A 14,845-nucleotide genomic window follows, 5' to 3' on the forward strand; every position below is an offset into this window, starting at 1 on the left:
CTCTTCCAGCTGCAGAACCAGTCTGAGCTCCGCGCTCCAACACCAGAAAAGGCAGCCTGGTTCCTGGATGCAGCCATAGCAGCTCGCCATAGTAGCCAACGCTCCAACACCACTGAAGAAGAGCACAGGAATTCACATATGCTCTTTACATTACACATATATCAGTATCGCATGGAAAAGACGGGAAAAGGAGGAAGTAAGCAGTGCATGCTTAAACCCTGATGTTTCAAACTGTTATTACTGGTGCAACAATTAAATGTCTCAATAGCAACATTTAACGATTACTTCTACTGCGCTCACCTTTGCAGGAAAATAGTTGTTGTTTGTTGTGACTATGATAATCACAGTAGGATAAAAGCAGACAGAAACATATTGTTTGCTATGAATAAATTGTGGAACACTGGAGACCAAAGTAAGGAGTGAACAATGAAGGACAGATCAATATGCAGATCGATCTAAATGCTTCCTATTATGGTTGCTACAAATAAACTGCAGCAACAGAGATGCACATGCACCTTTTACTGAACGCACAATCCCTTAATATATTAATCAAAGTCATTTCCAACAGTTATTTTTGGTCTTTATAACAAATCACATAGCATATGAGTGGTTTTATTTATGCCTGAGAGATGTTTGACCAAATTATGTCTGATTATGGCCATTTATGTTACACACAAGTGTGTGTATGAAATAAACTGTAATGTGTGTGCATCTGTGTATGTATGAGAGAAATGTGAATGCTTAAGAATGATAACTGTAATGACATTTGTTACACTTGCATGTTTCTTTCAATCAAACACATTTAATATTAGAGAACAATAACCTAAGTAAATGCAAAAATACAGTTTTAAAATGATGATTTAATTTATTAAGGGGAAACGTTACCCAGACCTACCTGGTCCTGTGTGAAAAGGTGATTATCCCCTAAACCTTTAAACCTTCATTTAATTATTTTGAGCCGCTCAGATCGAGATTTGCAGTGTTTCAAATTACTGTCCTGCTGCATAACCCTGCATCAGTTTTTGGCCTGCATGAGCTTCAGGGTTGTCCTGTAGACAGCAGAATTTATTGTTCCACAAATTACGAAGTCATCCACATCCAGAAGCTACAAAGCAGCCCCCGACCATCACACTACCACCACCGTGTTTGATTGTATGTTCTTCTTATGAAGTACTATATCAGTTTTATGTCAGATCTAATGGGATGTAAACCTTGTAAAAAGTAAAAGTCATGTCTTTATTGGTCAGCAGTGGTTTTCTCCCATGGATGCCATTTTTGCCCAGTCTCCTTCTTATTGTTGAATCATGAACACTGACCTTAAATAAGCTAAGTGAGGCCTGCAGTTCTTTAGGTGTTGTTCTGTGTTATTTTGTGACCTTCTGGTTGGGTTATCAATTCAATCTTGGAGTAATTTTAGTAGGTCAGCCACCTCAGTGAAAGTTCACCACTGTTCCAAGTTTCCTCCATTTGTGGATAATAGCTCTCACTATGGTTCACTGAAGTCCCAGAGCCGTAAGAATGCCTTTTTAACCCTTTCCAGACTGATAGATGTTAGTGACTTAGTTTCTCGTCTGTTCTTGAATTTCTTTAAATTGTAGCATCATGTGTTGATTTTGTAGCCTTTTTTCATGTAACCTTTTCATGTTCTTCATATTCTGTAATTGCTTAATTCAACAGAAAGTAATCTGGCCAGAGTGTGGCTAAGAAACTGAGCTCAGCTTTTCCAAAAATGCGGTTAATCATCATTAATTCATGATTTAACAAGGGGGCAATTACTTTATATACTTACTAACTTTAAATAGGGCCAGGTAGGTCTGCATAGTTTTTCTTCTACTTTATAAATTAAATAATCCTTCAAAAACTACATTTTGCATTTATTTGGGTTATCTTTGTCAAATATTAAGATTTGTTTGATGTTAGGAAACGTTTATCTTCATATTATTACTGTCACTGTTAATATAGATTTCTTACAGATGCAGTATACTGTATTAACAACTCTAAGTTGTCCTTCAATCTTGAGCCATCTTTTCTCGTCTGCTAGTGTCAGGAGGTCGCAGTCGCCTCCACCTGCTGGACCTGGGCAGCTGTGATGTTAAAGTACTCGGAGGAGGAGGAGGTGGGAAAAGCAGGGAGAACTCTTCACCCAGCTCGGCTCCTCTGTGCCTTTCGCTGTCTGCACTCGGCAATGTGATTCTGGCCCTGGTCAATGGAAGCAAACACATCCCATATAAGTACGTTCGTGTGGGTGGGTGTGTTTGTGTTTATGGGTGGGTGTGGGTGAGTGGGAGTATGACTAATTAATGCATAAATTTAAGAGGAGAATAAAGATAAATTCAGAAACTGGTGAACTAAACTGTTGAGAAGAGTGAACGGTAGGCTGAGGTGGAAAGCAGGATCTTGATGTGAGAGGTAAAAAGGAAAGGATAGTAGCAGATTTCATAAGTTGCTTCAGGTTTGGGGGATTTACTGTCATAAACAACAGCAGCTGGTGTTACATATTCATCACATTCATTTTGTTGGTTAACTGACTGCCAATGACAGCAAAGGAGAGAGGAAAAGGCAAAGATGATAGAGCCAGTAACTCTAGCCAGAAGAAATTGTTTGAAAATAAAAATACTTGAACCAGGGGAAAAGAAATCATAACAGCTAAAGTGATGCATAGTCCTGCTCTGGCAGTAAGAATACGGGATGTGAAACTGTAAATGCCCTCCTTTTTTCTAATTTCTCTCTGCTTCCCTTCTGCTCTTCCACTCTGCTCAAGGCTGTGTAGCATTTACATTGCAAAACAACCTGCTACTTAGCATTGAAGCTCTAAGCACAGCTTTGCTGTCTCTGATTTGGCATTGGTGACTCAGACACTTTTGGAGTGTGATGGGATTTGACTGGTTTTTAACAATCCATGCTGTGTTACTGACACATTTTTATAAATCCAGGAAGTAAGAGTTTTTTTGATTGAACTAAGACTGTTGAAGTTGGGCTTGTGGAGGATATATATTAAAAATATAATGAAGGTATTTATTTATAAGGTAAAATAATGGTGTCTTGTGCATAAACTGTATATAAAGGACGAACACAGACATTGTGACGTCACTAATTAGTTAGAGAGTTAAAACCTTGAGCTGAGGGTTTTCACCCTCGTCCGATTGACCCTTTGAAAGTGGACGTGACGAGCAAACACACTCATAAGGTAGTCAGTAACACTGGATTTTTTGGAGACCACTTTACAAAATAAAGTGAAAATCATGTTAGATGTCTGAGAAAGTCCCAAATAAGGTCCCAGACAAAGGAACCAAAGGACCATTTACAGACTAAGATAAGATAAGATAACCTTTATTAGTCCCACACGTGGGAAATTTGTTTTGTCACAGCAGGAAGTGGACAGTGCAAAAGTTATGAGGCAAAAATTAGAATACAATAAGAATAAATACAGTACACAACTGTACAGAATAGAATAAAATAAAATACTATATACAGTAGAATAAAATAAAATAAATATACAATAAGATAAAAATAGAATACAAATACAAATACTATATACAACTGAGTAAAAATACAACGATGACAGAAAGGATTATTGCATATGTATGGACTAAAGGAATTCCCACCTGATTGCCCTCAGGCACTTCTCCAGAATCTTCAGATCCAGAAGCTACATCCATCTTTTCTATACAGTCTATAGTCCTGTTGTGTCAGGTACCAGGATGTTGGCAGTGGTCCCTGTAGAGTTGTTCCAGCTGGCACCACCTTCTGATGCTTGATCAGACTGGGATCTACGGCACACTCTGTCACTTTCCATCTGCTGATCCTGAACCATTTCAGTGGCGTGGTTAGGTGCATTGCCCTGCTAATGGAGGCTGCTACCAAATCCCAAGGTCCACCAGAAGAACATAATTTACTTCACCTCTCTCTAGTTTTAATGTTGTGACTGATGAGTGTATTTCACCCCAGAGGTGGGACCAAGTCATTGTTTTGCAAGTCTCAAGTAAGTCTCAAGTCTTTATCCTCAAGTCTCAAGTCAAGTCTCAAGTAATGTCAGGCAAGTCAGAGTCGAGTCTCAAGTCACTGGTGTAAAAGTCAGAGTCAAGTCACAAGTCTGAAATTTTGAATTTCAAGTCCTTTCGAGTCTTTAAAAAAAAAAAAACGAAAAAGCATGTTGCAGTTATGCTAAATGTAAATATTAGACCATGTAATTTTTAAATCTGTGTTTTTCTCAACACATGACAAAATAGTGAACTTAGAAAATATACACAAATTGTGAAATTGCACCTCTTTAGAATGCAGCTCAATTAAACTTAGCTCCTGGAATAATTTTCACCGACAGTTCTGAGATAAGCTGCATGTTATTCTTGGATGCGGTTGTAGGACCGGCTTTAAAATCGCATGACAAAAATATCATACATATTAAAAAAAAACTGTATCACCAACGTAGCCTGGACACCATTTGCTAGTTAGATGAAGTCAGCTATCTCATCGTAGCATATTTATATGCATATTTATAATCATACGGTTCTTGGAGTGAGTGCATACACTCATGAAGTTTAGTAACTTCAGGTCACTGCAACAAGCCCAGGTACAGTTTACCGCCGGATGGGTGCAGGACCTTGAAATGCACCGTGTAGAACGAAAGACCATCGTACGTATCATAAGTTTACCAGTCTCACAAATCGTCGTCATAAATACACATTCGTTAACCGTTTATTAATAGGACCTTTAAGCTCAACGGTAATTAATTAGCAGTGGAAATAATTTCTGGTAGCATTACAGAAATGTAGCAGTGACAATAATATTGTATGCTGTAATCGTACTGGGCAATTAGTGATACAAAACAACTGTTTTATCCTGTGAATAAAAGTATATGTTTTTGTCAATGTACCATAATAACAGAAGCGAAACACAATATTGTGTCAGGACAATTCACTATTTATGCACAATAAATAAAGGAGCATAGCGCGACAATTTCTGTTCAGCACCAGACTTGCTTGTAACCTATATCACCAATTATGTTATGAAAATGACGCATTAACTACAACAGCAGACTGACCTTTGTGGAAATGCTTGGAGCAGACTAACCTGTGAGCTGGAGTGTTCTGGGACGTTATAATTGGTCTTTGAATGGCTGCAATCCAGGCCATCCGTCGCCTCTTTGTTACTTCGGAAACATGGCTCGAACAATTTCTCTTCAACGACGTAATCCGATAACAACCGATCTCTTTACCCGTCGGCTTCCCGTGGCTGTCATGCGACCGGCTATTGCAGTTAATAATACAACAGCTTCTTGACATTTTTGTGTTTCTTTTTATCGCTGTGTGACTGGTTTCAATTGAAAGCCTGCGTGCGCTAGTACCTCTTGCCACGAGTTCCCAGAATCCTTTGCGGTTCTACCCCTGAATGACGTCATATTTTCAATCTATATAATATGCATGTTAAATTTTATATTTGGGGTAAAATATCAAGTCTTTTCAAGTAAACCGGTTCAAGTCCAATTCAAGTCCCAAGTCATTGGTTTAAAAGTCCAAGTCAAGTCACAAGTCTTAGAACATTTTTTCAAGTCAAGTCTAAAGTCATAAAATTAATGACTCGAGTCTGACTCGAGTCCAAGTCATGTGACTCGAGTCCACACCTCTGTTTCACCCACAACCAAACTGATTGATCAGCTGAATTTCCTATCACCTTTCTCATCCCTAGAAACCAAAGCAATCATATAGCAGGCTGTTTCCTTTGAGGGGAAAATATTCGACTCAAACGAAACACGCTTAAAGTCCGGCTGCTCATTTTCTTTCATCACAGTTGCTGAGCCTGTCTTGCAATGCTTCACTGCTTCCAGGATAGGGTCCCATCCTGTTTTTATAATCCCAGTCCTGTTCCAGTACTGTTGCTAGGTAACCAGTGAATCTACCATTTATCAGTACACTTTTGGACTTTGTAGCTTCCCAGTTCACAAAAAGAGTCAGACTGTTCAACCAGCACTGCCTTCTGTAAGAATCCAAGCGTCTCGGCACGATTCAGCAGTCAACATGCTTGAAAGACCCATGTTTCAGTCACAATATGCTCTTGCAAAGACCCTTAACACATTTACTAAACATTCCCTTTCCTCATCGTGGATGCTGCACAACTTCTTGTCCAAAAAATGTTTTCTCTTTCCCACTCATGTCTTTCTGTCAATCAAGACACTCAAAGGGCAGTTTTTTCCTCTTCTCGCCAAAATCTCTTTGACACTAGAACTCTAGATTTTCTCAGTTTATTAGTTTAGTTAAGTAGAAATTTGTGAGCAAAGCTGTACCACAGTGCTGCTTATTCAATGCCTTAATATGAATTTTCTGAAACAGTGGTGATCCAGGAATTTAGATGACAGAAAGTGTCATATTACATATACGATGTTCCTGCCTGGTAAAGCTTGTAATAAATCTAGCACAGGCTGATAGGTAAGACCCAATCCAACATCCCCAGCACTTGAATTAACATCCAAATGAATACTTCATGAGTCATGAGTTTACCTACATTAATCTCAGGAAGATATGCAGAGATAGCTCGAAAGAGAGAGACAGAGACTGGAGGATTTGTTGAAGCCCGAGGCAGCAAACTGAGAAATCAGAAAAGAAAAAAAGAAAGCAATAATGAAAAAGAGGAGGCGGTCAGATAGGAGCGTGTACGTACTTTGCGTATGTACACTGTTGTGTACATACACGCATGTGAATGTACACATACGTGTGCAAGACTTGACTGCGGGCTGTGTTTTTAGAAAAGGGGGACAGCAGCATGAGGTATCGGGCCACAGAGGAGCTGTACTCACTGTCAGCCTGCAGGCCTCAGCACACACACAAACATTATGAATGATTGCAGTAGCCCACCCAGGAGAAAGTCTTTTCTTAAACACACAGCCTAGTTTTACTCTCCCATCTGCTCGTTTAATCTCTCTGGGACATAGACCATCTCCCAATATTAGACTTTATCATACCCTGAGCGCCTCTTTTAAAGGGACTGTTCACCCAAAAATCAAATGTATATATTTTACTACTGGTCTGGAGTGCTGCTTATCCATCTAGATTGTTTTGTGATGAGCTGCACTGTCTTGGAGATATTAGAAAATTCTGTTGTGAGCAGTTTCATGCAGGACTTCATCTCTTTCCACTAAACTACACCCATCAACTGTATTGCTATCCAGAGTGAAGCGTGCATGCACATGTGACACAGTATGACAGGAGTTGAACATTAAGGGTGTGTGTCCACAAACTCTAGTTTTTGAACTGGAAGCTCTTTTGGGCTCATTTTCAGAGCAAGAAGCACTTATTTTTGCAAAGTTACAGGACTGCTGTTTTTGTTATTAGATTATAGATAACTGTCCGGACAGTTTTATTTTTTAATAGATGCTACAATTTCACATTGAAAACCATCAGTCTAACAAGGCGATATAAGTAACACTTGGTGACATTGGGAAAGAAGAACCCCCTTTTAACAGGAAGAGACAGGGTTCAAAGAGTGTCAGACATCTGTCAAGACTGGTTAGGTGTGAGGGCAAAACAGAAGAGAACAAATAGAGTGAATATAAAGACAAGGACACAAACTATAGCAGAAAGCAGTTTCTTCCCACTCCCTTTCAACATGTAAATTAATCAGAATGTTTTTATGTATGTAATTTGTATAGTATTTTTTTTCTCTCTTATTTCTTTTCTAAATGTACTTGTATATTGTTCACATGTTGAAATAAATTGCCAATCAATCAATCAATCAATCAATCAATCAAGCAGTAGTGACATACAAAAGTACTGAGAGTGAAGAGGGAAAGAAAATAGTTCCTATATTAAACTGCTCACAAAAAAGTTTGCAGATACTTTGAAGTCACCAGATCATGCAACTGAGTGTTTCATAACTGAAAGATAAGTACTATCTGCATCTAGCAAATATCTCAAAAGCTGCACAACCTACACCAAAAGATGGATTAAAAAGTGCTACAGGTCAGAGGATAAATATTAAATAGGTGAACTGTGAGCTTTAATTAGCAAATTGTTTGTCTCTTTTTGCATTAATAATCGGAAAAATAACTAATGATTATAAGTACTTTTTTCATTTAAATTTCATGTTAGCCTTGTGTTGTGTTAATGTTGCAGACTCTCTAACTTGTGGAAAATGCTCTACCTGACCAAGAAGAGTTATTAATACCCTTTAGCCAAAACATACGTGGGCATTTGTGAGAAAATCGACCAGTTTTGTCACACCTTTAAGTGACTGTGCGTATTTACAACATGTCTTCAATGCTCACGTCTCGGTGTATATGTGTAACCAGGGACAGAAAGCTGACCATGTTGCTAAGGGAGTCGCTAGGCAACATGAACTGCCGGACCACCATGATTGCTCACATCTCTGCCTCACCTAGAGATTTCTCAGAAACCCTCTCCACTATTCAGATTGCTTCCCGGGTGCTCCGCATGAAAAAGAAGAAAACTAAAGTCACAGTGGTGAGTTTTATTTCATTCTTCGTGCTTCATTAAAATAATAAAACTATCCAGATATAGACAAGTAAAGTGCCAGGTATAATGTCTTAAACAAACATAAATTACTTTTTTGACGGTTCGTTTTATGCTGAAACACACATTGCCCTGACAGTGCACTGCAGTGTTTTAATTTTTGGAGTTTAGGTGAAAATCTTTTATAGAAGTTGAAACTAGTTATACAAAATATTTAACCTTCTTGTCTCCGTTTGCTGCTGACACAAATTGACTTCTTGCGCTCACAGATGTCAAAAGTGTTCTGCAGAAGACAAAAGGTTAAAATGAGGGCTTCAGCTCTAAAAATAAAGAAGACATTTCAAGCCACAAGATACTCTATTACTAATATGCTAGACAAATAGGAGGAATTAAGTTAAACTGAACTGCAATGAAGTGAAGTTCTTATCTTCTGCCTTGGGTCCATATTAGTTATCCCCTCATCTCCTTCTTTCTGGTCTCTAACCGTCAATTAAAAGGAAAAGAAAAAAAGGACAATCTCACTCTGCAAATCTCAAAAGGAAATCATTTCTCTCTCATCGCTCTTCTCTGCTTCCACTTTCCTTATTATCTGGGCTCTTCTCAGCAATACACATCCAGCTCCTCTGGGGGAGAAAGCTCCTGCGAGGAGGGTCGCATGCGTCGTCCGACCCACCTGCGACCTTTCCATCACCGTGGTGACCCTGACTCTGACCTTCCGCTGCTGCGACTCTCCAGTGACCCCGACGAATACTCCAGCAGCGAGCAGTCATGCGACACAGTCATCTACGTGGGTCCGAATGGAGCAGCTGTGTCAGACAGAGAGCTAACGGACAATGAGGAACCCCCAGAATTTGTACCAATTATTCCTGCGTTGCTTCGAGGTAAAACTTCAGAGCAAAGCCAAAATCAGGCAGCAGGGGCACAGAACAAGGTAATTTGAAAATATGTGCATTTAAAGATTAGACACTTAGCATTATTAAGTAGAATATTTGTGATGAAGAATAATTCTATAACAGGTGCAGTCTCAGCCAGACGAGCAGCCCAGTGGCCCCTCACAACCTTTGTCTCAAGCCTCTCAGTCTCTACTTGGTCAGCCGCTGGCTCCTGTCCCAGAGGAAGGAGCTGAATGCCTGAAGTGCAACACCTTTGCTGAGCTGCAGGAGAGATTGGACTGCATCGATGGCAGCGAGGAGGTGAAGAACTGTCTTCTGCTCTTGTTTTTGTTGTGATTGTGCAAATAAAAATCTTAGATACAAATAGGATGACATAGTATGATGGGATCTGTAATAGGGGGTCTATTGAAAGCTTGATAGCTATTTTTGTCAATTTATTCAGATGAAAAAGAAGCGTTCTGTTTGTATCTACTTAGCATTTTGTTCATTGCGTGTCCGGCTTTTTTATTGTTGTTACAGCTGCTGTTTGTGGTGGCAATTTTCTGTGCCTTTCAATACTCATGTATTTCCATTTGTGTTTGGATATAACACATTCAAATTACTTTTCACAAATTACCTTATTGTGAAAATATTTATACAGAACCCCAATATTTGCACGGCAATAGCGCAGGTTGTTTGGAGCTCAAGTGATCTTTTTTATTCTCTTCCACCATCACTGAAGTTGTGATTAACGGTGTACTGTAATTTAGAAATAAAAGCGACATAATTTCAGAATTTTCCCTTTGATGATAGTCTGTTACTCTTCTGTTCCCCATCGCTCTGTTCATTTTTGCAGGTGGCAAAGTTTCCCTTTGAAGAGGCTCCAGCTATCAAACAAGGGGTCAAACAAGAGGCATGTCCATCTTCATCTGTTCCAGCTGCTGCTCCTGCTCCAGCCCCTCCAGCTGTGTTGGATACAGAAGCCAAAACAGGTTCAATTATTATTAGGAATAATGATGATGCTTCCGTTCATATTTTGCATGTGCTGTATGTTAACGTGTAAATCACCTTTGGGTCTTCTGTTTCTAGAACCTGCGTGTGATGTAGGAGGGGCTGTGCAGGTGTCCAGGAGGAGGACCAATGACCAGCAGCTGCAGGAGATCAAGGAGGTGGTGGAGGAGGCTGAGCTGGCCCAGACAATGATCCACAGCTTGACTCAGAGTTCTGGCTGCCCAACAGTTACGAGTACCAGAAGCATTACAGGAAGCAGCAGCATCACCTCTAACCCACTGCACAGAGCCAAGAACTCCCACCTACATGACAGGTAAGACCAGGTGGTTTAGATTCAGTACTCTTTTTCATATGTTACCCTTAGCCTTTAGGAAATATGTTTATATGTTTAATTCATGATTTATTGCTTTTACTGTCTCTCATTTGTGCAGTCATGAGAATCTGAATGTGGCGGGCGGCAATTGTGAGGGGAAGTCACGACCTCTAGGATCACCACGTCTTGGAATTGCCAGCCTGACCAAAACCTCAGAGTACAGGTGAAGCAAATATACAGTGAAGCATAGTGCTGATGGCAAAAATCTTCATTTTGTTTTGAGCAAAACTTGGAAAGTGTTAAATAAAGCTATGTACTAGAACTCTCAAGTGCTCTGATGTGTAAATGTTCAGCGCCAAAAATTCAGTTTGCGCAATCTAATTCATTTTTATCTTGCTTCTCAGGCCTCCATCATCCCCATCCCAGCGGTGCAAAGTGTATACCCAAAAGGGTGTCATTCCAGCAATGCAGCCTGTATCCTCAAACACTCAGGAAGGCCAGGCCCCGGATGCTTTGACGTCAGACAGTATGCTTTTCTTTCTTTTACACAGTTACGCTTTAGAACTGTGTTAATTTTTTTTTTTTAATGTATACATATATATGCTATATATGGATATTACATTTAATTATTTTTACTTTTCCATTTCACTCCTTTGTCTTTTTATTTTCTTATCTCAGTTTAAGTTTCAGTTTAAATCTAAATTTTCCTTTTTTTAGGTTAAATAGTAACATTTCATTACAACTACCTGTCACCACCCATCATACTCATCTACTTCAAGTAAAAATATCAGAAATAAGCTACAGTGAATTCTTGGCTGGTCAGTTCTAGAGTATCCTTTAGGGTGTATATGAGTTTCTTTTAAGATTACAAAAATAATTTTTGTATAGTGCTCCAATTTCACTAAAAAAGTGAATTTGTTCTCTCCATTTAATGTTGCATCCATTTGGATGAGATAAAGACTAGAAGAATATTGGAAAAAAAAAAATTTTCGTTTTAAATGCAAGAAGTCTTACAAATACTGGCGAGTTGAGAAAAATCAGTAAGCAATTTGCAACTGATGCTTGAAACATTTGATGACATGTTTCAAGCATCATGATGAGAAACATTTGTTCTTATGTGCATCTCCCCGTTCATTAATGGTGAATTCTTCCCGGGTAATGTTACTGCTGTTTTATATATGCTGGATGCATAAAAGACACATGCTGAGTCACCTGTGTATGACACAGTTTATCTGCATAATAATCACTGGTTTGAACTTGTCTTCTCAGCGTGATGCCAATTTCCCTGCACTTGGAAAACAAAATAAATTACAATGCCAGATGTTTCTGATTCTACAGACAGTTTGGCTGCAGACAGTGGTCGTTCCTCCACAGAGTCCCTGCTGTCCAGGAGTTCTCCTGCAGGGATGAGCCCACAAGTCCGTGAGCCAACTCCATCGTTATCTGCCAGCCTGGGCTCAGCTGAGACGCTCTGCGATGATGATGTACCACCAATACCTTTGGATAGCAAGGATGGTAAGTTCCAGTAAACACAGCTTGTTTTAACACGAGGAAAAGTGGTGAGAAAGTACATTGTGGGTAATCCTTGCAGTTTTAATGACAATAAGGCGCTCTATCAAAACCACATGCAGAAATGTTGAAACAGCTGTAACCTGTTAAGACTCAGGGGTTGTTCTAAAGTGTCTGGAACTGGATTGTTGGCGGGAGATCTCTTGATTATTGTGAGTTGTGTCAGAGAGGTTTTAAGGATCAGTTTACTTCTGGAGCATCCCTCAAATGCTTGATTGAATGTGGAGATCTGGAGACCAAGGGGAGTTTTTCAAACTCTCAGTGCAGCAGGTAGCTACTGCCATCAGGGATGGATATTTGCATGTGAGGTGTGCTTGGTCTGCAGGAGTCATGGGTCTGAAGGTTATGTCCACATGATTGTAGGGACCCAGCATTTCCTAGAATAACACTGCATCGTAACTGAATGACTCTTTTCCACTTTTTTTTTTTTTTAACTGATCGGCATATACATAAAGACCATGAAGAACTGAGAAATTAACTTTCGCTTTTTTCTATCTTTATATTTTCTTCCAGGAGTCTCAGGTTCAGCAGCATCTGCAGTAACACTTGGACCTCTTGTACTTGGGGATGATGAACTGGTGTACACTGTGGTTACTGGAGGTGAGGAGGACCTTGACATTACTGCTCTCATTGAGAATGAAGGCTTGGCTGGTCGTCCAGTAAGCATCATCAGCTTCAACAGTGACTGTGGCTCTGCAGCTGCCCTCGCTACTGGCTCTCAACCCATTTGTACTGCTTTAGATGGAGTTGTGGAGGATCACATGCTTGTAGGTCCTGCAGCATCTTCGGGGGTTTCAGATGTTGTTGCCATGGCAGAGGTTAGTGCTACTTTGATCGTTTGGTTTGAATTTGCATAAATAAAATAGATTTGACATTATTTAAACTTTAACAGCCACATTTTATAATTGTTTCTGGATTTCAAGATGTCATACTTGATTGGTTTTAGGTGGCAATGGCCAAGCTGCGGACAGAAGGTGAATCCTTAGCCACAGGAATGTCAAACTGTGGTTCACCCAACTCTTCCTGGGTGAGTGATCTGAGCGCGGGCAGCGAAGCTGATCAGTCTCTTCATAGCTTCAGCCAGTCCCAGAGCCAGCAAGGGGAGGCACTGGCTGATCCTGATCCCAACTTTGGAATCGAGACGCTGGATGGTTATGAAAATGGTGGTACCCCAAGAAGAGGGAGTCTGGAAGGAGAAATGGTTCTGTCAGAGAAACAGAGTGATAAGGGTACTCCAACTAAAGAAAGGCTGAGAAAACTGCCTCCTTCCATGGCTAAAACTAACATACAAATTCTGGCAGGACCTGGCAACATGGCTCCTTTCAAGACCAACATCCTTGTTCACCCATGTGCAGCTGTCAAACCCATGGTTGTCCAGGAAGCCACCATCCTCTCCTCACCTACAAAGGCCAACTTTATGAAAGATCCAGTCAAATCCAGTGCAGCATTTATAGCATCTATTTCAAGTGAGATGAGCTTTGAAGACCCCTGGCTGAAACGTGGTACAGAAGAAGGAAAGTCCAAGGAACTAGTGTGTGAAAGGAAACTGGAGAAGAGGGAGGCAGAGCATTCGAAGGGCCACTCAATAGATAAGGCAAATGGTGGGGGTGGTGATCGTGGCAGTTCAAGTTCAGGTGGTGAGGTGGTGTCATCGCCAGACTCTTTTAAGCGAGTGGTGGATGGTTGTGAGATGGTGGCTGTTGTTGCCCAAGGTGAATGCTTGACTAGTATTTATAACCCAGATATCCACCGTACCGCTAGTCTACCACGCGGATGGCACCGTGTCAACCGCCATGACGGCTTAGACAATGGAAGCGAGTACCGTAATCTTGGAGTCACCACTTCAACTCCTTGTAGTCCCCGTGCCACACTTGATCGCTGGGGATCCAATGGAAAGCAGGGCTTTTTCTCTCATAAAAAAGGGGGAATCCCACCGCTGCCGCCTGTACGAAAGTCCAGTCTAGACCAGCGGAACAGGGCAGCCAGCCCTCTCCAGCAAACCACACATGGAGTCTCATCGCAGGGGAACTCGGCAGATGATGCAGGGGTATCTGGCTGTGGCCCTGCAGGAGTAACTCGACAGCGAGGCTCCAGCATAGACAGTAGTAGGCTTTTCAGTGCCAAGTTGGAGCAGCTTGCCAACAGAACCAACTCTCTGGGCCGAGTCCACAGCTCACACAGTGGTTCCCATCATTATGACTGCTTTTCCTTGGAGAGAGGTGAGAGTCTTAGAGGGGGAGGGGGAGTGAAGGGAGACAGCACCATGCCTCGCACTGGACGCAGCCTCAACCGTGCTGGATCACTATCTTCTTCTTCTGGAAACACCAGCAGCCTTTTTAGTGGCAGTACCAGTCCAAACAGCGCTCCACAGTCACCAGCTAAGACCAGCAGCCAGTCAAAGATATCAGCAGTTAGTAAGCTGCTGATGACCAGCAGTCCCAAGGCCAGGAGTCTGTCTGCCTCCAGCACCAAGACTCTGAGCTTCTCTACTAAGTCTTTAAGCCAAAGCTCCAGCCGGAGCTCCAGCCTTCCTCCTAATGGAAAGGTAGGAATAAATATTTCTTCAAAGTAAATGATCCGCGCTCACTTTCTTTAACATCTGTAAACCACAAGCTCAT

General features: G+C 40.9%; 1 protein-coding gene across 4 annotated transcripts in view; it reads left to right on the forward strand.

Moving 5' to 3' along the window:
• The window catches only part of kif26ba (kinesin family member 26Ba), a 104,646-nt gene that overhangs the window by 80,032 nt on the left and 9,769 nt on the right, over window positions 1–14,845 (forward strand). The window contains exons 10-21 of one of the 4 annotated variants that reach the window (XM_085369874.1): window positions 10–196; window positions 2,042–2,231; window positions 8,282–8,453; window positions 9,067–9,393; window positions 9,479–9,655; window positions 10,191–10,326; window positions 10,424–10,658; window positions 10,777–10,881; window positions 11,063–11,184; window positions 11,997–12,173; window positions 12,741–13,045; window positions 13,174–14,772. In XM_085369874.1, coding sequence (XP_085226000.1) covers window positions 10–196; window positions 2,042–2,231; window positions 8,282–8,453; window positions 9,067–9,393; window positions 9,479–9,655; window positions 10,191–10,326; window positions 10,424–10,658; window positions 10,777–10,881; window positions 11,063–11,184; window positions 11,997–12,173; window positions 12,741–13,045; window positions 13,174–14,772 — 3,732 coding nt within the window. The remainder of the gene's footprint in view (window positions 1–9; window positions 197–2,041; window positions 2,232–8,281; window positions 8,454–9,066; window positions 9,394–9,478; window positions 9,656–10,190; window positions 10,327–10,423; window positions 10,659–10,776; window positions 10,882–11,062; window positions 11,185–11,996; window positions 12,174–12,740; window positions 13,046–13,173; window positions 14,773–14,845) is intronic. The other 3 variants (XM_085369947.1, XM_085370006.1, XM_085369979.1) reach the window with 3 other exon arrangements.

Source organism: Diplotaxodon limnothrissa, linkage group LG1 (genome assembly GCF_057381915.1).
Source record: "Diplotaxodon limnothrissa isolate DT_005_m linkage group LG1, D_limnothrissa_male_GT1.1, whole genome shotgun sequence".
Taxonomy (NCBI): Eukaryota; Metazoa; Chordata; class Actinopteri; order Cichliformes; family Cichlidae; genus Diplotaxodon; species Diplotaxodon limnothrissa.